General features: G+C 39.9%; 3 protein-coding genes across 7 annotated transcripts in view; 2 read left to right on the top strand and 1 right to left on the bottom strand.

Moving 5' to 3' along the window:
• shisa8b (shisa family member 8b) overlaps nucleotides 1-12,484 on the top strand; it is a 34,926-nt gene extending 22,442 nt beyond the window's left edge. For both annotated transcript variants that reach the window (XM_086140615.1, XM_086140614.1), the window contains 2 exons: nucleotides 3,952-4,065; nucleotides 8,513-12,484. In XM_086140615.1, coding sequence (XP_085996741.1) covers nucleotides 3,952-4,065; nucleotides 8,513-9,057 — 659 coding nt within the window. In that variant the 3' untranslated portion in view covers nucleotides 9,058-12,484. The remainder of the gene's footprint in view (nucleotides 1-3,951; nucleotides 4,066-8,512) is intronic.
• Nucleotides 12,485-14,841: 2,357 nt separating this feature from the next.
• On the bottom strand, nucleotides 14,842-19,001 carry LOC147214768 (desumoylating isopeptidase 1-like). The gene is made up of 6 exons (XM_086140616.1): nucleotides 18,599-19,001; nucleotides 17,982-18,003; nucleotides 17,795-17,864; nucleotides 17,540-17,649; nucleotides 16,527-16,649; nucleotides 14,842-16,367 (listed from the first exon to the last, which is right to left on the bottom strand). Exons 1-6 carry the CDS (start codon nucleotides 18,684-18,686, stop codon nucleotides 16,286-16,288), a joined length of 495 nt encoding a protein of 164 aa, XP_085996742.1. The 5' UTR covers nucleotides 18,687-19,001; the 3' UTR covers nucleotides 14,842-16,285.
• Nucleotides 19,002-19,113: 112 nt separating this feature from the next.
• Nucleotides 19,114-25,477, top strand: xrcc6 (X-ray repair cross complementing 6). 4 transcript variants are annotated; one of them, XM_086140658.1, is made up of 13 exons: nucleotides 19,114-19,178; nucleotides 19,701-19,786; nucleotides 20,111-20,223; nucleotides 20,522-20,663; nucleotides 20,847-21,098; nucleotides 21,670-21,856; nucleotides 21,951-22,137; nucleotides 22,233-22,401; nucleotides 23,194-23,355; nucleotides 23,531-23,660; nucleotides 24,422-24,522; nucleotides 24,626-24,742; nucleotides 24,924-25,477. In XM_086140658.1, the coding sequence occupies exons 2-13, from the start codon at nucleotides 19,717-19,719 to the stop codon at nucleotides 25,121-25,123; spliced, it is 1,830 nt and encodes a 609-aa protein (XP_085996784.1). In that variant the 5' UTR covers nucleotides 19,114-19,178; nucleotides 19,701-19,716; the 3' UTR covers nucleotides 25,124-25,477. The 4 variants fall into 4 exon arrangements, with proteins under 4 accessions (XP_085996784.1, XP_085996785.1, XP_085996781.1 ...); XM_086140659.1 differs by having other exon boundaries at nucleotides 19,138-19,178; nucleotides 19,685-19,786; XM_086140655.1 differs by having other exon boundaries at nucleotides 19,153-19,178; nucleotides 20,108-20,223.
• Nucleotides 25,478-25,513: the final 36 nt, after the last annotated feature.

A 25,513-nucleotide genomic window follows, 5' to 3' on the forward strand; every position in this document is an offset into this window, starting at 1 on the left:
CCGCACTCTTGGATCATTTGGACAGGGTGGCTCATCTTCACCGCTGTAGACCTTAATCATTCGCTGCCTGCTTTTCCCGCTGAGAGCAAAGACATTGCATAACTCATTAAGCAGCATTCTCCTCTGTTTAGAAGATCTTCTCTTATTAGGAAAATAAATATGCAAAACTGTGCTGGAGTCTTAAAACCACTGTTCCTCTGTTGCAAAGAAAACGCATGGGCTTTTGAAATTTAAGACACAAATTCCAAATAATACCAGAAATTTGAAATGAGCAATTTCTGTCACCTTACTTTTGTCTGTTGTACCCCAGCAGTGTTTGAGCCACTGATCCCCGATATGTTCCAGCTGCTTGCCTTAGCATTGACATGGTGAAGTATTAGCAGTTGTCTGACAGCATCACAACAAGTTAATCTCAGGACCATAAATAGCCCTGTACATATCAAAATAAATACATTTTAAGATAGAAAACAGTTTTCCCAAGCATCTTCATTGTGTGTATCCAATTAGAAAGCCTTGTGACGGGTGACGTTCATAAAGTAACACGGGCCGGCCCGCACGTGTCCGATTCGGTCTTTTGATTCTCGGCTCCTCCCGTCCACTTCGGAAGAGCATGGACTGCTGAGTTGCTCATGATGTAATGTTTTCATCACCATTCGTGTCTGATGGGGCTAATTGAGAGGGAATAACCAAATGCGGTCTGAAGCTGTTTCGGGGTTTTTTGGGTTCGCTGTAACCAGACGCTTCTTAACTATTGATACAGATATGTGAGGAAGGAGGACCATGACTTAAATTCTATTATCAATTCTGCTTATATCTTTCAAGGCAGTCTATATAGACTAAATTAGACCTATAAAAACATTCAAATATCCTCCCTTGTAGAGACGGCAGCAAAAAGGCTGCTGTGACCCACATGTTGGGAAAACTCTTTTATTAACAAGTTGAAACTCGTTATTCTTCTCTGGAGGGAACGTCTCATCTTTCGGTGCCTTCGACGTCCCTTCATGCGCTTGCGAACAATCGCGCTGGCAAAATTTAGAGGAATTGATAAGACGATGCCACTCTGATTATCCGCCCCTGAATAGTGCAAACAAACCAATTGACAAATAATCAAGAAAAACAAATCTGTGATACTCATTTGAAATAGTGTGATGAGAAGTAAAATACAAGAGTGAAAATGTTATGAGCTCATAGTCAGTTTAAAGCAGAGTATCCATGAATCTGTTTGAATAGAGACAACACACACACACACACACACACACACACACACACACACACACACACACACAAACACACACACACACACACACGCAAGCACAGTCAAATCCCCCAAGACCTTTGATCCTTTCCTTCCTGTCGGTGTAGCTGTGTTTTGATCTGTCAGTTATGACGAGATGTACACAGTAAAGATGATGGTGATGAAGACAGTCTGAAAAGCAGTGTTTCCTTACATCCTGCTAATATGCCACATACTGCGAGGTCAGCAGAACTGGATAACACTCTCTCACACACACACACACACACACACACACACACACACACACAAACACGATCCTCCAAGTTAATCACCTTAAACTATACTGCATGGCACATTACGACTGAGTTCTGTGTATTTACGTTGAACTTACAGTATCTGCGAGGTCCAAAGACTTGGTGTCCACTATACTTGTGAGGTCTGGCTCGCTTTAAAGGTCTGATTTCTGCAAATTTAGTTTGACTTAAAACGGCTGTTGAGGAGTTAGAAACAGATTTTAAGTGTCAAGTTGGGCATTCCTTTGCAATGGTAAACGTTAAGACTAGTGGCTGTATGGAATGCTGATAAATGAATGAGTTCTAATTTGTTTATGCACGTGTGTGTGTGTGTGTGTGTGTCTGTGACACAAACCATATTGAGGTAAAGCTGAAGGTTGTGAGTGTTGTTACTCTGACTAACCCTTGACATCTCTCCACCCCAATGGCTTCAACATAAATTCCTAATTTATTCTATCAGAACTTCCCGCCCTTCTCCACGTCTCCCTCTCCCTTCATCATCAAAACCATAAATGACTCCCTACTTTTTTTTACCCTTCAAAAGTGTGTGTGTGTGTGTGTGTGTGTGTGTGTGTGTGTGCGTGTGTGTGTGTGTGTGTGTGTGTGTGTGTGTGTGTGTGTGTGTGTGCATGCATGTATGCATGTGTGTGTGCATGTGTGTGAGTGGCGATTAGTATTCAGGAGTTTTGCCACGTATAGCTCTTTCACTGACAGACACTGATGTGATGGAGTCTTCTGTCTTTGATGCAGTGCTCCCCCAAGTGTCACACACAGATATGGGTGTGTGCATGCGTGTGCGAACACACACACACACACACACACACTCACATACAGGCTTGACATGTGCATGAGAAATCACGCTGACTAGCACATCGATGCACTTTACTGATTTATTCAGTTAAGAAAGTCAGTTTAATGCACGGACACACACATCTGCATATTTCATATATCTGAAGATGTAAAAACTATCATTTTGAATTACGTGGATTATATTGCTTTGTCAAAAAACTACACCTACATTATAAATTATGTTTGGGTGCGTGCGTATTTGGGTGAACACTCATGTGATCGAAAAGTGTGTCCATCCATCCCCGAGGCTGACATCAAGTGTGTTGGCTGCATCAGTGAACTTCATTAAAGCTAATAGCGAGGGCTTTACACTCTTAGCTGGTTTGTTCCATTGTTCATTAACCTCAGTTCATTTAGCATGAGATTGAATAGCTATCAGGGTCAGGATTCTGTTGTGTTGCCCGGTCACTTCCCTCAAGGTACATGGAGATGCTTTTTGACTGGTGGTAAGCCACTATTTTTTTCAGTTTTTTTCAATATTGCACCTTTTCACCGATGAGGAATCATCGTAAAATGCGTACATAAATGTTCAAACCTGCACGGCTGCAGTGTTTTCCTGGAGGAACTTTCCAAGCGGCGCTCTTTTACTTTCAGATTTGTTTTTTTTTTTACTTTTCACAGTTGTTATCAGATGGAGATATTTCGCCTGTGGAAAGATTGTGTAATACAGGTGGAGCCGGGAGGCGGGGGTTTGGAAAAGCTTCATTAAAGGAAGGAATTAGCAAAAGACTGCCAAAAAACAACAGGGGTGTTTTCACATTTGGTCCCTTTCAGCCCTCAGAGCAAAACACAAAAAGACTCATCAGCGGTTCTTGGGAATATCACAGGCTCTTCAAATCCACGTTGTGGGATGATTAATTTTTGCACTATGAGCACAGAGCGCTTCAGGCTTGCTTTTCAATTGCCAGCAGAAAGAGAACTGAGAATTCTTACAAATGAACATAAAAAGAACTGACTCCTTTTCCTGTTACTCCACTTTTTGCTCCTGTTTTTGACAACCCCCTATCTAGGATACCATGAGCTGCAGTTACAGTGGACTAATTGTTACTCACAGGCAATAGGAAGTAATATTTACACACTGTCATGACAGTTTTGCACACTAAATAAATACTGTAAATGTGTGCTGAGTCAAATGTGCATGGACAACGCTGAAGTTTATCAGCCTGCAAGTAGGATTACTTGCAGGATATGCAGCTGTGGACAGGGTGGAATGAAGATGCCATGCGTGGTCTGTTGCGTGCACTGCTCACCATAGGTATATGAAGGTAACTGTTTGTAAATAGGCTGCGCTGAACGGAAGAAATCGTTTCAAAATGTGTACCGGAAGTTACTTCATCTAGTTGATAAAAAAAAAAGTTACAGAGTCAAACCTTTTTGCAGGAGGAAATCTAAATCTCTGACCGGTCGCGGCTGTTGGGTTTTCATACAAAAAACTAAAATTCCACAATAAAAATGTGTTTTTTTGAAATCTTGCGCATCATTTGTTCTTGGAAAGAAAATTGCTTTTCATAGGTCATGTCTGCGTTTGTGTCTCGAGAAATTAACAAATCACAAATTTTCTCTGTGTCTCACCAGAGCAGTACCACCTGAATAATGCAGCATACGGTCCCAGCGGACAAGGGCTTCCACATCCTCAGAGCAACCACAGTTCAGTGGGACTCAACAAATATACCTCCCTTAAAGCTGTGGGTAAGTCGGACAAAAATACTTACATATTGACAAAATGACGATGACAAAAACTGACACAATAACCTTTTTAAGCGCCGAAGGTTGTCGGGACAGGAACTTTCAAACAATCCAGTGATGAAACCACATGCTGCTTCTGTCTGGCATTCTGTTTTTGAACTTCATGACTGATACTTTTAGAGTTCTTTTACAGAAGATTAGCACACCTGGCCTTAAGAAAGTATGTCACTATACCAAAGGCGAGGGATAATTTGAAACCTTGCATCGCTGTATAGTCACATTTCAGCAGACTCTACAGGTCATGGCCAGGGGCTAAACTCCATAATATGCATGTTTCTTGTAACACACCCGCTGGCAGCAGGATCAAGCTCTCAGGCAGGAAGGAACTACTCAAGCAAATGTAATGAAAGCAACGTGTCAAGCAGAAAAAGCCCTTGCGTGTCCTAAATTTATTTTTAGTTTAATTCCCCAGAAAGTAAAAAAAAGTGCTAAAATTAAGCCAAAATTAAAAAAAAAAAAATCCCAACAAAGATCCTGTTGATGTTTGTCATCTTTCACTTGCACAACCAAAACATCCAACCAATTTCTAATACGCTAAATAGCATATCAGCCAACTTGTAAAGCGCTTTGTAATCAACACTCGTAAGAATATATGAATATGGACATTGACGTATCGCATGAAAAGCTGCCAAAGTTAAGGAAAGAGCAGGAGACTAATCTGATTTCTACAATGGAGCTCATCTCCTCCTGCTGACGACCAAGTTATCGAAATGAAGAACATCTATTATTCCAGACTGTCGGTGCTTATGGGGATTGATCAGAAAGCGTATGTAAAAGTGGGGAGTCAAACAAGCCAGCACACAGATCCAGAATTTAGAAAATAATTCAATAAATTACTGGAAGAAACTACAGCAGAGCTAGAATAGCTAAAAAATTAGAGAAAATTTTAACATCGGACGGTCACGTCGAGGAATATTAAAGCTGTGATTACGAATTGCAACACTTCAGCACATTTTCTTTTAAATGTTCTATTGTTTTTGTACAATTCTGCAAAAATTAAGCGGGGATGAAACTATCCATGGAGGGGATCATAGACAACCATTCCTACTCAAATTCACCACCAAGTACAATATAAAGCCCTTCAGGTGAACTTTTTTCTAAAATATCTGCATGCCGTATAACACGCTGTTGTTTGACATAAAATATGCTCCTATTCAAGTGACTATGCATTAGAAAAACCCTTCAATGAGGATGGCGGATGAGCATTATTTATACATGTCCCTATGAGGTATCACTATGATGTAAATTGATACAGATGTATCACGGGGAATAATGAATGAGTGAACAAAAGAACAGAATACACGCTATCTCAGGTACTTTCAAATTTTCCTCTGATTTCCTATTGCAATCTTGTTTGTCACAAGTTTGTGCAAGCCTCCACGCGTGATCAAACAGCAAAGCTACAACCTGGAAAAGAAGCTACAGGGTGTAAGCAGGTGTTTGTGGGGACCGTTTCATGTCCACAAAGGTCACACACACACACACACACACACACACACACACACACACACACACACACACACACACTGTGTCCTTGACTCGCGGGCGTGCATGGAGCTGCATCCGACCACAGGCGCATCACTACAATAACACAAAACATCAGCCAAAGGCAAATCACTGCTTGACAAGATAGATTTTATTAACCTTTATTATCTTCCATGGAAGGTACCCTGAGCTTGAGTGCCCTTTTTCAGCAACAGATCTCTATCCTCCCCACTTATTTCTTGTTGTTACGCCTGTCAAGCTCTCCGATTTAACATAGCACATGAACAAGGGTGGAGCTGTCAGATTTGGTAATTACATTCCACGCACATTTTGCTAACAGTGGGTGCTCAGTTTAAGAGAATAGGCCTTCTTCTAATGTGTTCATTTACCTGATGGCTGATGTCATTTTGTTATTATTACCATTATAACACTTCATATGAGGCAGCCACCAGTAGGCGAATGGGGGGAAACAGAAGAATATCAAGAACGGAAATAATGCAAATTTTAACAACTGTGAGCAAAAAGTCACAATGCCAAAATGATCACCTGTACTTTTTTTAATGTTTCTAATGTTTTCGTCCGATAACATTCAAATTTCAAATCAAATGTATGTTTACACTCATATTTACAGTCATATGAAAATTAATATTTTTTGCTCCATTTAGGATCAAAGCTGTTGACTAGATGTAAATATAGCTACTCTTTGGAGGAACAAAAGGTCCGTTTGGCCTCAAATCTATTTCTTCAATAGCTGGCAGATCTTCTAAGCTTGTTTTAGCTTGCTGTTTTTTGGGGGAGGGTTGCACGTCAGTTTCTCTCACCTCATTGCTCTCCCTGAGGACAGGTTGAAAGTGCAACCACTGGCTAACTTTTCATGTTTACCGCAAACTCATTATTACATAAGCATGCAGGTTTATAAACAAGACCTCGACGGTTGTATTCACACTTGAATCACAGGTTCTCAGCATTAGAGATCGGCCGCATTTCAATCCTTTGAGTCTTTAGAAATTACACAAACATTTTCTACTTTCTCTAAAATACATGCAATTTGGTTATATGTTGTTTTCAAATAAATGTAATGCTGAAAACACCGTCATCGGACCGCAAAAGGCTGAAACCATACGCGCAGACAAGGTTATGTTCACGGAGCCACAACGCTGGCGGTCATAACTTTAGAGTTTATTTATTTATATAATTCTCCGTGACATTCACGGCATCACACGACACACACATGCACACATCAGACTCTGGGCAAGGATATTTATAAACCTGCTTTGTCGTGTTCCCACGCGCGGGCAGACGTACCTTTTCCTCCATCATCTCCATCGCACTCATCCCTTTCTCTCGCCCCATTGCGCTCCCTGCCTTCTGTCGCTGCACCAAGCACGTCTACCTTAAGGGTAAACGCCAATTGGAAAAACTTAAATCACCAGCTTTCCACTTTGATCTTCTTCAAACTCTCAATCTGACCTTCGTCTGATGCTCTCGGGAAATGATCTCGACACTCATTTTGCCATCCTCTTCATTTTATTGGAGAGGAAGTCCAATCGTTCGGTAATGCGAGGACATATTTGTGTCGGTGTTAGCACTTCACACGCCATCGCTTTTACCATTTTTAGGCCGATCGTTTTGCCGCTCGGCTTCATATCAGTTTATTTAGTTTTCCACCCTATTGCTAAATTCGGTCTCTGCCTCTTCCGTGTACTTCTACTGAACTTCTGAAATAGTTTTCCACAGAATATTGTGATAAAGTTCTTTGTGTTCTGTAATGCAATTACAATAACAAAAATTACTTTTTCATGATATTCTGATATTTTGAGATAGGATTTTTGAGTTTTCTCAAGATGTAAGTCATAATCAGCAGTATTAAAATAATAAAAGGCTTGCAATATTTCAGTTGATTTGTAATGAATCCAGAATGTATGACATTTTCGTTTTTGTAATTACATTACAGAAGAGAAAGAATTTTATCACAATATTCTAATTTTTTCTGAGACAAGTCCTGTAGAAGTTTCAGAAGAATAATTGAATTTTTTGTTGTTTTTTTTTTTTGCTCACATGTATTGTGACGGCTGCCAAATTCTGTAGATTCACTTTTCACTAACACAGATTCACCAACACTTTTTCAAAATCAGTTAAAATTGGATTGACTGTCGATCCTGACAGGCGTCACAATCCAGGGAAAATAATTTCATCAGAGTTGTTAGCATTTAGCAAACCATGCTTGTGATCACAGTTGAGCAGATTATGTGGGAAAACATATTTACATGGGAGTTCCTGTCTCACGTTGCCATTATGCTCATTTCCAAATTTTTTTTGCCCTTCATTCTGAGAGCTACTTGGCAGAGGCATCAGGGTGATATTGACTTTCAGAGGCGAATGCTCCCAAGTCTAAAAACATTGCAGCAGACAGAAACAAAAAGACAAAAAGCCAATTTTTATAACCATCCTTGAAGCGAAACTTAAGTGTTTATCAAATTTTTGTGGCCGCATTTAAACCCCTGCTAACATTAATGATTGAAAACTGTTGGTAAGGGGTGTTTATATGCATGCGTGTATTTTGACCTTTCCAGGTGGACACATTTAAAGTTCCACATTCTCCAACTTGCTGTCAGGTTGTTGCTGGGAGGTCCTGAGATGAATTTTTTGGTGTGATTCAGTCAGTTCCTTCCTACGATGCCGAATTTCCTGTTCGTTGACGGTTCATTGAAGGCTATTTTTCGCGTGACCCCAAGTTAACGTGGGACTGAGACAAACTGAAAATGACTGAGGCGTAAACAAAACTAGATTTTTCTCTAGATGTATTTACTGTTCTGGAAAATAGAAACAAGATCATCCTTTGTCCTAATAATGAGTGCGTTTTCAATGTTCTGACGCATATTCTCCATTTCTTTTCTCTCTCCAGCGGACAGTGCTTCTCGGAGCTACTACAAGAGCTTCCCACTCATGGATTTCTCCCACTACCAGCCCGTGGCGCCTCCTGCTTTCCACCCTGTGCAAGTGCAGCCCAAAGAGAAGTCATACATCCACCAACAATTGCCAGCCCATCACGACCTCCAGGCTCCCCTCTCAATCTCCATCCCCTCCAGCCACCTGGAGCACTCACACCTCCCAAAGACCACCACACACCCACTACTCTCCAGCTCCGCCTTCAAAGCCTGGGAGCCGACCGCCCGTCACGTCCAAAGGCAGACTTCCGCCCCGGGGCACGCGGCCGCTCCCGTACACACATCCAACCGGAGACACGGCTACTCTACTCGCAGGCAGCAGAGCATAGAGAACATGCCGGATCTCTTTAGCCAGCCTTATGAAGGCGTGTACGGCGGGGCCGGAGGGGCGGCAGGACACGCGCAGCATATCCACGGCCAACACCCGTCCCAACCCTCCTACTACCACCATCCCAGACCAAAGAGCTACTCCACCCACAGCACAACTGAGGTGACCGTCTGAGCACTATGACCTCAGAGGGCAGCAGGCTGTAATGTTAAACGGTCGTACAAAAAGCTTTGGTGTTATGTAAATGCCAGAGTTTGGCACAGTTGGCCCTGGAGCATGGAGATGATGAACAAGAGAGGGGTGAAAGGGGTGCAGGGGCATTTAGGTGGAAAATAGAGAGAAGCCATTGCAGACTGTTAAGAGAGAAGGATGATAATAAACGACGAAAGCGTTTTAATAGCACTGAAAAAAAAAACCCTGTATAGATTCCACCCGAGAGGCAGCTTTTAAAAATACTCTCCGGGTCCAGGAAGCGATACTATCGCAGATCATCTGACCTGCAGTCTTGGCACCGCGGTCATGTAAGAAATTCAGTTACACAGGCCTTGAAGTCATTTCAAAATGGTAAAAAAACAGGAACCGAACATTTAATTAGTGCAAAACCGAATGCAGTGTAACGCTGCAGTTTTACATCCTGAGCTGCTGGTTGACTGGAGCAAAAAAGACTGTTAGAGAAGAAATTCTAGAAATTCATAGACGAGTAGGCGTTTGTACTTAAGTGTTACAGGTGATCGGGATTAGTTATACCGATCATTCCACAGCGAGTGCGGATGGGAAGGATGCCGGAGGCTATTTGTTGGAACACGGTCGATGTAAAAAGCCATTCACAGCTAACTGTGTATTATTTCTGTCCGTGGTATTTGATGTAAATGTAATTTGTGATTTATAGGATCTAGTGTCTGGATTGAGGCTGAAAATTAAGTCCTCTTGAACCTGATCCGCACCTCTGTCTCCTCAAGAGGACACTTATTGCTGTTAGTCTCGGGTTAACATGGCTTCGTGTCCAGCTTAGTAATCATCATGGAGATTAGATCACGCCAACATTTTAGCCACATCATGGCGTCTTGGTCATTTTTCCCTTGCACTCATTAACCCCACGACTGGCCTATGGCGGCCCAATTGCATTTTTACAGTCCTGTCATAAGCAACAAATCTTGACCGCATACAGAGCACACCAGCCCATCCTCTGTAACTGATGCCACTCTGAGGGGGAAAGCTGACAAATTCAAGGAGGGAATCCCAATTCCGGTTTCTTTGAATACTTGATGTTAGTCTTTAACTCTAGAGCAATGCAACAAACAGTTCAGTTCCCATGGAAATTAAAGATGACACACCTCATGATTTAAGACCTCTTGCATTGACATATTGGGAACTTTTTTTTTTTTTTTTTATAAGCACCCCTTGTTTTGCATCTGCCTACCTCCACACACAGCTTGTCTATGTGTTCTTTGTTCCCATCTCGGCCTCTCCCACCCTCTTTCTACGATGAAGCGCTTCATATTCGGTGCCATCAGGCCAGGCATAAGGGGACAGCAGCCCTGGGGTCACATTAACTCGTTGGTGAGGACAATGCCACCATCATGTCAGCTCCCATCAGCCTCCATCCCGGCCACGGGAGAGGGAGAGGAGGGATGAGAAGGACGGAGTAAGAGCCAGAGGCTGGGACTCTTTAGAAAAGAGAATAAAGGGAGGAGAGAAAAATAGAAAAACAAACTGCGTGTTTTCCTTCCCGAGGGAAAGGAAAGGCAAGGAGTCACTGTGGATCTTGGTTTTCCACCCCTGTATTGTGTGGGTCATAACTCAAGAGTGTGTGGACCTGTGTGGACGCTTCTGTGTTTCCAGCCTCAAGGCACCATTGCAGGGGAATTCATGGAGGCATTTCCAGGCCCGGAGCACGAGGCGTTTCACATCTATTCTCTGGAGCCTGGACAGCAAAGGACACCATGCAGAGCTGCTGCTACGAACATACAAAAGTACTTGTCGGTGAACCTCAGGAACAAAAGAAGGAAGAGAACCGTAAATGATGATTGCACATGTGACCAGAAGCGCATCCATGTGGTTCTGTAGTATTTGTGCTGCTGGCAGATTTGTACTATTTTACAACTTATTATTTAGTTAATGTGTGGAGTGCACGTATAGTGGCTGAATTACAAGAATGCAAAAAGGGTTTCTTGAAAAATTGCACAACCGCTGAAAAATGAGCACTGACCAAATACTAGAATCTCTTTTTTGCAGCTTAATAACCGGGAGAGGTTTACACTCTTTTCCACCTGCATCTTAAACTGAAGCCAACTTAATGTATGTTCACTGCAGGAAATGTTATTTTTAGCTTTAAATGGATTGCAAAATGACCCTGACGATTGAGAGAGACAATTTTCTTTTTAACGACACATTCACTGTTGTCAACAATGGAAACGTGTTTCCATGAATTTCTCTCTAGATGCTCCAGATCTCGACATGGCAGTTCTTTAAAGAGGTAACCCCGTCTTTTTTAAAATAAATGAAAAAAAAGGTTCGGATTCTATCCTGGGGGTATCACTGGATTTGGTAAGTGTTTGGAAAAGTTTCAAAAGCTGGTGTTACACGATAGATTAAGAGGCATTGATAATACTAATAATACAATACTGGAAATATAAAAGTTTCGCTGTAGACAGGTGGTGAGTAAAGGTCACATGATATTCTGTGCTCACCACATTACCCCGGCTGTAAAACCTAGATGGAAAAGTATTTTTTCGATTGCGAAATCGCTTCTGTACTCAGCCGAAGCTCATTCATCTGTTGTCAAGAGGCACAGCTGGAGCTCGGCTTCCCATCTGTCTGTTCCACTGCCTTTTGTATTTCTACTGCAATCAGCACTTGGACATCAACACACTTGTTTACAAACAAGACACCAAAAACTTCTGCTTCTTGTGTAATTTCCATGAGATTCTCTCTGTTTGCTGCACAGATGGCAGTCTCATTATAAGCCACAGATCAAAATGTGCAATTTGGCTACTTGGTTTGGACAGTAAATTACTGGTTTACTAGGTTTGTAAAAACAGATTTTAAGCTGAAAATTAGCAAATTGAGACAAATTTACTGACTTTTTTTTGCTCTCTAGCAACAGCACCATGCATCAAATTGGAAAAAATTGCAAAAAAAACCCCACTTTGTTATAATAATAGAGTTGTAGAAATTATGTCCCGCAGATACAGCGCTTTCTCCAAATATGCAGCTGTGGTTACTTTCAGTCACTCACTAAAAAGACAACCATTGGGCAGCCCCACATATGTGCATAGACATTAGATAAAATGCTTGTGAAATGAGTGATGACAGGCTTTTCCATCCAATGTGATTGAACAGTGAAGACATAAAGTTAAAGATAAAATATGCATCATCCAAATTTTAGCGATAGTTAAGGACGGGTGTGATCACACTCTGTGAAACATCATCCCCGGCTGCCACTTTACAACAAGGTGCCGTATTTGCCCCCAGGAAACCTGAGAGATACATAGAAAACACATCTCATCAGTTGATGTTTGAGCAACCAGCTGCAGGCAGAGTCCCTGCTATAACCCCTTCTACTATACGATGGAAATGAGCACACCAGTGCTAATGCTTTGCCCCTCCCTCATTTACTCTCTCAAGACTTGATGGAAATATTAGACATGTCTGTCATTGCTGTTTTCCATTAACATCTCGGAGCAGGCGTTGTTTCTTTATAATCACTGATGGCATAGGTTTAAAAAGACGAAGATCAGCCGGTTGACAGAGATAATCTGTTCGTGCAAGCAATAGACATTTGGTTCAACACGAGAAATCATCTTTGCGTTGAGAAAGCGAGTGCTTCCAGTGTTTTGTTTTATTCTTGGTCTTGAATAGCAGCATCACTCTGTTCTTTGTTTCATAAATTTAAGATATATGCTCATTGTGAATTTTACTCTTTCCCAGCACTTTTTTTTTATTTAGGATTAATGTAGTGCAAAAATCCTATTTATGAGTATTGTGTAAATGTTTAACAAGAGTTATTTCTAATATGTTGTTGGCAAAGGGCTTTAAGAAATAAGTTAAAAAAAAAAACATTACAATTGCAGTTGATGTCAGATTTGAACACATTATTTTATGTTTGTGCTTTCACTGAAACGAAACATGGTGGACAGATAGCGCCAAGCAATCTTCTAACATACAAGACAGGAGCCTTCTGTATAGTGTGCCACATTTAGGAATGGAATATCACACTGTTTTGAAAGGATGATTACATTGGGGGTGATTTTACATTTGTGAGCTGCACTTTGTTTTGGGCTGTTGCATGTCGAAAGGATAATGATATTTGGTGATGTGATGGGTATTAAGATGAGATAGGACTTTTTTTTTTGCACAAGCCTCTTTATTTGGTCCAAATATTATTTGCCACCTCTGAGATCACCTTAGTGTAACTTGATAGCAGGGCTGGGCAATAAGTTGATCAGTTGTACATTTTCTATAACTCTGGTACCTAATGATGGCTGTTGTTACAAATACAGACCGAGGTAATGAGTGTACTGTCAAAAATCAGATATGGTCCTTTGTCTGTTAAAAGTACTATTTGTTTTGTGTGTGTTTTTTATTGATGACTGATTTGCTTTTAACATAACTTTTTGATGCAGAAAAATAGGAACATTACCAGAAAATTCCCCCTTTCAAATCTTGTCAAAGCAACCTTACTTGTTGGTTTTTTGTTTTTGGATTTCTATCAGACTATCCACCTCTCTTCCAAAGGCTTCTTCAGTTCTAAAAAAAAAAATACTGGAAAATTAAGAACTTTGTTTGAATGAAACATCTGATAATCAGCTCAGTGATGCTGAACCAGATTCCACACATTGTCATTTATTACATCAAATGTGCTTCTTTTTTTGTGTTTTGTTTTTCTGCCCCATATTCACCCAGCCCTACTTAGTGGTCGTTCCTGAGCCAATGATTAAATGAGACTTGATCTGTGACTGGACACATTTAAGAGAATCAGAAAAGTCAGCGTAGTATAGTGGCATACAGTATGTAGCAAAAATAAGTATTTACTGTATTTAACTGTACTTCTTATTGCAGTAAAACCAGAAATGTTCCAACCTTGTTCTTCTTTACAGAGAATTGTTTAGGAATTGATGCAAGTTTTGAAGAAATATTAAAGACTGTAAAAAAAATTCAACAAGGATTTGACCTCATAACTACTTGGTTTAACCTCATAACATTATTTGATTGGGGACAAACATCAGCTCTCTAATGGCCAGGAGGACGATAGGGATTTAGTGGACTTAACCATTCATGCGTTCAGGTGAGCACCCACATTAACCTGACAATGGTGTTTGCCAAATAAGTAAGAAAAAGACAAGTCCTTTGAAATATTTGTCACATTTTTGATAGAATTCGGGAGGGAGAGGCCAACTGGCGCAAAAAGAGGATATGATCAACCCTGGAGCAAGAATTGGATGACAGCCCTGAGCACAAAGACAGAAAAGGTAAAAGGCACATAAGAACTATTACCTTTACAAAAAGCGGCTTTTCAAATTAATAGATATTATTCCAAGAAAGACAATGATCACAAAATTAGTATACGTCATTATAAATATAGTATGTCTTTTAATAAGCACTGGAAATGTTCTTATTTTATATGCAAAATAAGAAGAATACTTTAAAGGGTGGTCAACCGGGGACACATGTTAAATCAGATCTGTACATTTAAAATTCAGGAATTACAATTATTATTATTATTATTTGGGGGATTTTTTCGTATCACAAGCGCCTTTGCTGAGCAGGAGTCCATCCAAGGTGACTGAGGGACGGTGGTCAACAAGCATCGATGTAAAGGAAAAGTTAGGAAACAGCGACGCCCTGTGGTGAATTCTGTTATAACGGAGATTTAAAGATTCGCGTTAATAACTAAAAGACCATTTTGTTCCATATTGGAAAATTCAAGCATGTCCCACCAACAGAAACATTCAAACATTTTTAATAATATATGAAGCTTTAATGCCACAATTTGAGTCAAGTTTCAAACATCCTGATATTTAACAATGTGCCATTACTAAGTGTAGATACATTCTGTCAAGTGCAGCAGTACTGTACAATGTGCCACTATTAAGTGTAGATACATTCTCTCAAGTGCAGCAATATTGTAGGAAATAATTTAGGATGGCAAATAAGTTTTTAAATAAGAGGAGACAATTTAGAAGACTTTATATACCCCTGTAAATCTCAATCAGACATTCTAAATCATCTGCAAACAATTTCAAGTGAAATATGTGCTGTAATAATACATAAAACCACACCATTTAAGTTTATCTAAGAATAAACCAGTCCGTTCATTAAAGTTTCAATGGCAACTGTGACCTAAAATCTGGAAAAAAAAAACAGATAAAAAAAGAGATTAATTCTCTTTTAATTACATTGCGTGACTGAATCAAGTGAATCAAAGCAATCCACACATGTGGATATGTTGCAAGCTCTCCTTTTAAATACTGCAGATTTTCAGCCTAAAATAATAGGTTAACTAAAAACTGTAGGAAACACGGTCAATCAAGTCACTGGATTACAGGTTTACAAAATCCTGAATTAAACAATCAAAAACCTAAGAAGTTCAGGTTTGGTCAAAGTGTACAATTTAGAAAGCAGAGAAGCAAATAGAAAGTATAAGTGAGGTAATATATTGCTTGGTACGTCCAGTCACAATGCTTGTCCACTTGGAGTGCAGTTTGGCCATGATGATGACCAAAGGGAAAACTGATATAACATACACCTACATGGCAACAAGAGTGGAGCAGCAGCACCATTAGATAGTTAATCCTTTGCATGTGTGAGGTGAAACTGAATAAATAAGCATTTTGGAGGAAAAACTCATCCACTTCAACCAAAAGATGAGCAACTATTTCTGCTCAGATTCAGGGACAGATTTTGGCACACGGTTGAATTACCATGATGGCCAAGATTTGACACTGAGGTAGTGCCAGAATAAAGCAGATCCTGTAATGATTGTAATGATATATGAACATGATTTATTACAACCTGAGTAAAAGTGTTTTTTAGTCCAATGACAACAGTGGCCAATACACAATAAAAACTAATGAGGCAGAACGTGTGAAAGTTATATAAAATAATGCAAAGCATACTAATGTCATCTAGTTACCTGGAGAGTGACTTCCTTTCGGCTTTTCCCCTCATGGGCCGCCACAGCGAATCAACTTTCTCCATCTAACCCTATTCTCTGTATCCTCCTCACTCACACCAACTACCTTCATATCCTCTCTCACTACGTCGATAAATCTTCTTACCTGGAGAGCGACTAATAGTGTAAATCAACCCCACATTTTAAGGTCTGGCAGATGTGTCACTCTGACCATCATCATGTGATAAAAATACTTGCACGATATGCATGTTATATGCAGAGGGCTGTCTATTGTGGCCCAGTGATATTGCTGCCGCCAGGATTTACAACAAATGAATCCAGTAGAGGACGGAGACTCTGTCCAAAGGGTCTAAAAAGGGAACATGGAGGACATTACAGTTTAAGTCAAAACTTAACTTTTATTGTTAAAATCTGGAGAAAACCTGTTTTCTTGCCGAGGCCTGTCATGGACCACGACAGAGAGCATTAAAAAAACTGTGCACAAAGGATAAAATAGGAGCTGACTCACGTGGAAAGCACTTCAGCTGGCAGGTGTGTGATGTAGGAAGGGATCTTTTGGCCGGTGAGGAATTGAGCCACCTCATCACTGAAAGTGTTGCAGTTGTGCTCAAAGAGGTTGTACGTGTCAGCTCTGAGTACAATAACAACAAAGATAAGAAAGAATGAGCAAGCGGTAGATTTAGGAAATAGACAAAGTGGCCAATCAGGGCTGAAAAAGGTGACCAAGCAGCAGGAAGAGTCTACCAAAAAATAAGAGTAAGAAGTGTGTCTGATGTATTTTTATTTCCGTGCATGTATTCAGTTTCAATCGTACATGAAAAATATTACAACAAACTACAACAGACTACAACAAACAATAATTTAAATTAATCAATTACTGCATTGGTTTATGTGTGCTCCAAAACCCATAGATCTTAATTAATTTCTTAGAAACACTCGCATTAGTTGGGATGGGATAAAAAAATGTCAGTTTTGTTTCTTTCAAATTGATTGGAGAAAAACAGTAGATTATCAGAGAACTGGTAATTAACTTAAATGTTCACAGCAGATACATCAGTAGATGCATCAGATCTAGCACAATTAAAAAAGAAATACTATCCTTGAAAAATATATTGTAACCTTCTTTTTACATGTTACATTCTACTCGAAAACATTATTGATAATCTGTACCTCTGCATGCATGTCATGCAAGTCATGCAAGGAGAAAAAATATCTCCAAAGAGGAAATAGCAGTATATTGAATGGGTGTGAACGGGGGCTTTGTCACATAGCTGAAGCCATGATGTTAAAAGGTGAAGCAGTCAGTGATTTTGCAGCAAATTCTTCCTCAAATGGGGTCATTTTAACGTTCAACAGAAAACTATAGACTGTGAGTGTGCTGGAATAGTAACCTCACCAAAGCCAATTACTCTTGGAGGAGTTAAATGATTTTCAACAATTAAAGCCACACTGTTCACCAGATTTTCTCCTCAGCTATTAAAAAGTTTGTAATGAAACTATTTGGAAAACTTGAGCCTTCACCTGTAGGACGACTCTGCCAATGAGGTCAGATACTCCATAAAAAGCCCTTCTGGCACCTCAGTGGTACCCAGGTCCACTATGGAGTCAGGGCGACCAAGAGGAGTGCTGCCCTTGAGACACACAGATCTCAGTCAGTACAACTAGAAACACATCATGACCCATTAGCTTTTTTCTATAAATTGGTATAAGGTACTAAGCATGTTAAGGATTGTGAGACAAGAACATGAGACAAGAACAACAGATGAAGATCCTTACTGGAGAACAATGGTTGATGCCCTCACCACCATAAAAGAATTCTTTTCCATGGACTACAATGGCAGTGTGCCTGTGAGACACAAAAACATTGTTGCCCATTAGACCAAGAACGACTTTCCTTAAACACAGTTCACAAAGCTAGAGGAAAGTTTTTGACAAGAGTAGCCACATAAAACGTATCACTCACCAAATCCCATCAAGCTGTTTTCCTGTGGTGACAGAAAATACTGAGTTAGTCAGAAAATAATCTATTGAAACCGGAAAGTAATGTTTACTATGAATTTTAATGTCTACACACTCATTACTGGAGTAGGAAAGGTCATTATACATTACTTAAGTGATGCGGTTTTCTTTTGCAGGGTCGCCAATAATAATATAAATTCTCACTAATTAATTTAGATGGAGTGGTAAAGTTGCACCTCTGTGGTGAGTCAGGCTGTTAGAATCAAAGTTTGTATATTATAAAATAAAACTTATTTCTTGACACCTCTGGACATTAATGAAAAATCGGGCAATATAAATATATGAGAATAAGAATAAGAACAACTTTATTCATTCCGAAGGAAATTGTTGATATAATATATTATATAATATTAATATCTATATATAAATATATACATTACATGTACTTATTTGTCTTGTAATTTTATCAGTTGACGTGAATATGTATGTATAGTCTGTCGCTAGAACCCTTCGGTTAGGCCTCGGAAGCATCCTCGCCCTTTCCTGGATCCACTGTCGAGCGAGGTACACCTTCTGCCGGGTACATGACACCGGTCAACAGGTAGCTTTCGAAAAACTTACCTAACATGACAGAACTCAGCTGACGGGCCAGTCCTTTAGATATGTCGTAGACGTACAATTTCACCGAGTAAGAACTAGTCTGGTCCATGTTAGGATAAAAATAGATTAGCTAAAACGATAATATCGAAGCTAACTTGCGATGACTTGCAAACATCCAATAAGAGTTAGCCGGCCGGATAGCTAACCAAACACAACTTCGAAAAACCGAGTTGTAACCAAACTTATGGGGTAATTGCGAATTTAAAACGAGGACGAAATAGAACAAAAAACAAAAAAGGAGTAGAAAAGGCCACACAGTAACTTGAGGCTGCTGGATGCCGACGGCAGGTGCTGAGTCATACCATGGGGGTCAACAATAACAACTGCACTGTCAAAAAAGATGCTGGAACTCCAAGCGAGACATTTACTCCTTGAACCGGCCTCTCAGCAATCACGCCCCGCCTACTACGGTGCGATTGGTTATTCAGTTTGAATGGACACATAAGTGACCAATTGACGCTTCGCTTTTTTGTGCGCTTTTCCGACTTGTCTCGCCAGGCGGAAGCATTGAAACAGGTCGAAACGGCGGAGAAGTGTGGAAGTGAGTGAAAGCCACTTTACACATTTATATCAGTATGTTTGGGTTTTACTTGAGTAAGGTATATCCTGTTTATTTTGGATGCATGGCTAACAACTGCAGTTAAAATCTTGAAAAAAACAACTAAATATCAATCAAGCTAGACGCAGCCAATTACAAGCTAAGCTAGTGCATGTAAATGTGTCCTTTGCCCCACGCTATTTCACGGCCGTAAAATATCAGTTTCTGTTAGTAGTTAGTAGTAATAAAACGACACCATTAGAGAGCTAACAATCACATCACGACTTATCCAACATGACTTACTTTGTTTTTTTTTCCTTTCTTGTACAATTAATGTTTAGTTGGTACAAGTTCTCTTGATGCAAGAACCGGAACAAAATAAAACTGTCGGTCCATCTAAAACAACACTCCCTCGGCCGAGAAACCACTTGATTTCTTGCCCACTTATTATTAACAGTGTGTTAAAAAAAAAGACAGGAAAATGTCTTACTTGTCCATTTTGTGAACAGTATCATCATTTGTCAGAATTGAAACAGAAATAATGACAGACTGGAGAGCTCACTACCGGAATGAGGATGACGAGGAGCAAGATGAAGAGGACCAACCACAGGGTGAGAGGAAAATTAGGGATGGTAACAATCATAGTATGTCACTGAGATGGTAATATCTGCTGTATTAATAATAATAATTATTATCATTATTATAATATTGGGGCAGAAAACTTTATTCTGATGTATTTTCCTGATATTGTCTAATTTTGCATTTGCAAATCAGTGAGGTAAACTTTAATAAGCTGAATGCGCAGTTTATGGTACTCATAATATGCTGTCTTAAATTTGTTAAGTAAAACATCCTGAGTTGAAAAAGTGCTAATTTTGTCTACAGTTTTGCAGATTCAGCAGAAAATCTATCTGTGTGTTTTGTGTCTTAAGTAGTTGACTACAAGGTCACAGGAAGGCAGAGTTTAGTTTTCCTGGTTGATGCGTCCAAGGAAATGTTCATCAAAGGAGAGGATGAAATGCCCTCTAATTTTGACAAAACCATGCAGGTAAGGTTTAACTCCTATTGTCTGTCTTTGCTGTGTTCTTGTGTGTTTTAACACATTCTGAGATTGTAACTTGTCTTCGAAAATGACTCCATATATATTAAGATCCTATCTGATGCTGCATTTCACATAAGGTAAAATCTAAAGTCACAGTGTACTTCTGTTTAAATTATAGCGCGAATTAATGTGTGAAATAATTACTAATAGGGTAAAGTAAGATTTTAAATTCTGCTGATGTGCATACCTCCATAGTTCATAGATTTTTTTTAAATTTATGACAATTCATTTCTTTGTTGTGCAGGTTGTGCGCAGTGTGTATGCCAATAAGATCATCTGTAGCAACAGGGATCTGATGGCTCTGGTTTTCTTTGGCACGGAGAAGAACAAGAACCTCGGGAACTCCTTCAAACACATCTACGTGTACCATGATCTAGATGAACCTGGTATAACAATAATTGTTAAAACCTGCATTCATGTTCATGTTTACACGATTATTGCAGCATATTGGTGGAGGCACAAACATGGGTCGGGCATTTTAATGTGTAAAAATGTTTTCGTATTTTACAAATAATTCACCCAACCCCCCAACTTCTACTCATCTGTACATACCTATGTAATTTCTGCAGGTGCAAAGCGAGTGCAGGATGTGGATGCCTTTCGGGGTGATGAGGGTGCCCAACTAGCAGCAGAGACCATGGGCAGTGGGGAGACATCACTGGCCGATGCTCTTTGGTGCTGCGCTAACCTCTACAGTGACATCAAGCTACGTCTCTCTGAGAAGCGACTCATGATCTTTACCTGCAGGGATACACCACATGGAGATGACAATATGAAAGATCAACAGGCTCGTATAAAGGCCAATGACCTCAAAGAGACTGGTAAGTCTCACACAAAAACCTCTTATAAATTATGCTAATGTTTTCAGAGCTAATCTTGAAAACATAATTTTGCCTTAAAAATTGAGGGCACAGAATCCTTGGGAGTTTTTTCACCTTCATAAGGTATTTCCTTTCCCTAAAAGTCAAAGCAAAAGGTTTGCACTACCAGTCTGAGGTGTCTCAGTTACTGCAAAACTACTGGTATTACAAATTCACTCCGATCCCCATCTTTGATGGTTCAAATGCTTTTTTTTCTGATATTTAAGTATGTTCTGTAAAGGAAGCTGCAGCACATTTCTATTGGATCCAGGATCAATCATTGAAATGGTTACAGTAAATATATTAACATGATCACTGTCATCATTTTAATTAAATTAAGCCACACTTTGACTATTTTTTGTGCTCTTGTGCCTTCGCCTAAGGTGAACAGGTGGGTGATGTTGATTCATGTTCTGCCCATACCAGAACTGATAAAAGGAGCTGGCTGGGAAGCATTGAGCTTTCATGTATCAGACGGTTTGGAAGTGATTTTCAAGTCTCTTTTCTATTTGTCTCATTTCTCATCTCCCAGGGGTTATCATAGATTTAATGCACCTGATGAAACCAGGGGGATTTGATGTCTCGCTCTTTTTTCGTGACATTGTAAGTCCACCGGAGGACGATAGTGAATTGGGGATACAGCTTGCACCTTGCAGCAAATTGGAAGAACTTCAAAAGAGGGTCCGCGCCAAGGACAGGAAGAAGAGAGCCTTGACACAGTAAATTTGAATGATACACTGTCTTTTTTTATTTTGTGGGTTTTTGAACCACAAACTTCTTTACGCAAACTTGCTCTCTCCTCTGTGTGTTCAGGCTCAGTCTTTGCCTGGGTCAGGGCATTAATATTGCAGTCGGAGTTTATGCGAATGTTTCGTCAGTTCGCAAGCCAGTACCCAAAAACCTGCACAGGGAAACCAATGAGCTTGTTCACAGCAAATCTCGCACCATTGACGTCCAGACAGGTAGCCTTCTTCTACCCAGTGAAATAAAGAAAGCTCAGGTAAGTACAATTCAGACACGATGCAGTGCTCTTGCTCTCATTAAATGGTAGATTATCACTCTCCACCCAACACTGCCCATGTGTGTCTGTTGTAGGTGTATGGTAACAAACAGATAGTGATGGAGAAAGACGAGGTGGACAGCATGAAGAGATTTGACGAGCCTGGCTTATTTTTGATTGGATTCAAACCAATGGAAAAGCTTAAAGTACATCACCATATCCAGCCGGCTAACTTTGTCTACCCTCTGGAAACAGAGGTGAAAGGTAACACACTATGATTTACATCCAATGTCCTGGAAATGTAGCTTTTGTCCTCTCAAAGGTTCTCCCATAAGAACATAAAGTAAGGAATAACAATTTTAGCTTCCAATCTATCTCACACTTGGCTGTTGTATTGCTAAGGTCAAAGAGATTTATGTGCCCATCAAATTTGATTAAACTGCAGAGATGTAAAAAGTACTGTGCTGACCCGCATTCACTAACAGGTCTGGTTAACATTGGCTTCAACTAATAGCAAATTTTCTTAAAATGACAACATGCATAGTGAAGCTTTAAAATAGTTTACAACATGAGCTCAATTAAATTGTCAACCCCAGAACACAAAAGGCAAAGTTTCATTGTTTTTCTTTTACCAAATTTTTATCTATCTTCAGACCAGTCTGGGGGAAAAGTAAAAAAAAATATTTGGGTATTTTACACTGGGAAAGAGGGACACTCAGAACTCAGTTTGCATACATTCTTTAATGAGCGAAAATATGTAAGTGTATTAAAGCCAGAGTCATATACTGTCCATTGAAGCAACTCATGGGCCAACTGTATGGTTTTATTTAAAAGAAAACCACTGTCAGTTATGCAAGACAGAGGTACGGTTGAGATTCTGGTTACACATTTTCTATAGGATCAGCCACTAACAGGTGTTCTATTAAGTTTGCCGTCAGACTATTCTTAAACGTTGACCTTCATAAAATTCACAGGCTGTAGTTATTTGAAATGCCTCATGTTTTGGCCTTGAACAACTCCTCACTGAACGTTAATACATCCATGTCTCATCCTCAGGCAGTGCATGTCTTTTCTCTGCCCTGCTAACAAAGTGTATTGAGAGGAACATCTTCGCTATTTGTCGCCTCATCAAACAGAGAAACAGCCCCCCACGGTTTGTAGCCCTTGTTCCGCAGCAAGAGAAGGTGGAAGAGGGTAAAATACAGATCTTTCCGCCAGGTAATTACAATAATAGACTATGTCGTGGTTTTATTTTATAGGCGAAACATGAAAAACAGTGATATTGGGCGCAAAGATCTTACATCAGTGACTGCATCTTCATTGATTATATTTAGCCTCCAACAGAGTACGAAATAGATTAATTCAGACCAGTATCGGCTCTTATCTTTGACAGGTTTCAACGTCATCTTTCTGCCATTTGCTGACGACAAACGAACTCTTGATACCCCCCAGTTGCCGACTGCCACGCAACTGCAAATAGATAAGATGAAGCAGATAGTCACTAAGACCCGCTTCAAATACAGGTAATGCAACGCCAGCCATTTAAATAGGTCACAATTCCTCCATATTTAGATTTTAGTGTAATAAATTCCTTTTTTGCCCCGGAAAATAAGATGTTATATTAAAATCTTTCACAAATCCCAAACAAGTACCATTATTTCTGGACGATAAGCCACTACTTTTTTCACATGCTTTGACCACTGCGGCTTAAACAATTATGGATTTTCTTTTGGACTTCATGCTGCCAAAGCATTTAACCTCATCACATCAGACCAATGAAATTACCGTGAAATTCTGCGGCTGTTCAAATCCGACTCTGAAGAAGACGATTTTAATGGTTTTAGTGCGCAGGAGGAAGACGAAGGTAGCGATCAGCTGGAGCAGGACAAAGCAGGGATAGAAAATGGATGGATGGATGGACTTTTCCTTGTGTTATTTATTATTAATATAATAACATTATTAACTTTTCATCGGCCCTGTTACAGGCACTGTTTAGAAAAAATGCATTTCCAGTATGTATTTGTGGACGTTACCCGTATGTATTTAATTAAAAGTTTTAAAAAATGTTTCTGTGTAACATCTTTCTGTGTAAATATCTCATGTTACAACATGGGGACACCTGCAGCTTATAGACAAGTGTGGCCTATATATGTACACATATATTTATTTTAAGGCGGTGCGGCTTATATTCAGGCGTACTCAATAGTCTGGAAATTACAGTATTTTTGCTGTTTCTCCTCCAGTTTGATAGGTGCTGCATGAAACTGTTTTCTATGTCATGCAGGTGTGAAGCATTTGACAATCCAGTTATTCAGAGGCACTACAGACACCTGGAGGCTTTGGCTCTGGATATGATGGCCTCAGAAGAATATCAGGACATGATCAGTAAGTTGAAGATGTATATTCTTATTTCATATGAAATGAGTTCATGAATCATTTGCTACGGTCACTTGCTGAACGTTTTCTGTGTGGCGTGTGCTATCTTTAGTGCCACAGGTGGAACAGATCGATTCCCGTATCGGCCCCCTGGTCCAAGAATTTAAAGATCTAGTCTACCCTGCTGACTATAACCCGGCTGGCAAACCTGCTGCCAAACGCAAAACAGGTCAGCACTAGACTCGTCCCTACAACGCAATCATGTTTTGCCCTTATTAGAATACATTTTAATGTGCTTTCAATTAACAATATCCGAAGTGTTAAAATTCACAATTCACAGAAAACCTGAACTTGTGAGATATTATTAATTCTAATTTACTTTTCTCTGACTGCATTTCGAATGTATTCAGCTGACAGTGGAGGCGGAGCAGATAAGAAGCCGAAGGCTGAAATTTCAGAAGACGAGCTGAAGACCCACATGCAGAACGGCACCCTTGGAAAGCTGACCGTACCTGTGCTGAAGGAAGCCTGTAAGCAGTTAGGTGTCCGGACCACCGGGACTAAGAAGCAGGAGTTGATCAATGCCCTGATGGAAAAATTGCCCTCTTGAGGAGTTTTATGTAGAAATGTCTGACTCGCTGGGACTTTACCAACTGATTCCACATCAGTACTTCTGATTCCCGGTGCAGAAATGTGTCCAACAAACTGACCTTGACAAATGTTGTTAGCAGGCAGCAGACAGTCATTTTACTGTTCCCTTATTTACATGGTTCAGATGATAGCAGGTCCCCACAGTCGGTATGTTTAGTAGTAAGTACATGAATAGTGTTTGGAAAGGCGCTTTATTTCTGTTTTAATACTACAAAAAAAATGAATCCCTGAATGTATTTCAATATGCCGTGCTGTCAACTTGACTTTAAAAACGCCATCTTTGTAGTCCTACCCTTGCTTTAATAAAACACAATTTTTGTAGTCCTGTTTTTTTTTTATGCACATAACT

The sequence above is a fragment of the Fistularia commersonii genome, chromosome 33 (assembly GCF_037954325.1).
Source record: "Fistularia commersonii isolate RoL2024-O1a breed Wild chromosome 33, RoL_Fcom_v1.0, whole genome shotgun sequence".
Lineage (NCBI taxonomy): Eukaryota > Metazoa > Chordata > Actinopteri > Syngnathiformes > Fistulariidae > Fistularia > Fistularia commersonii.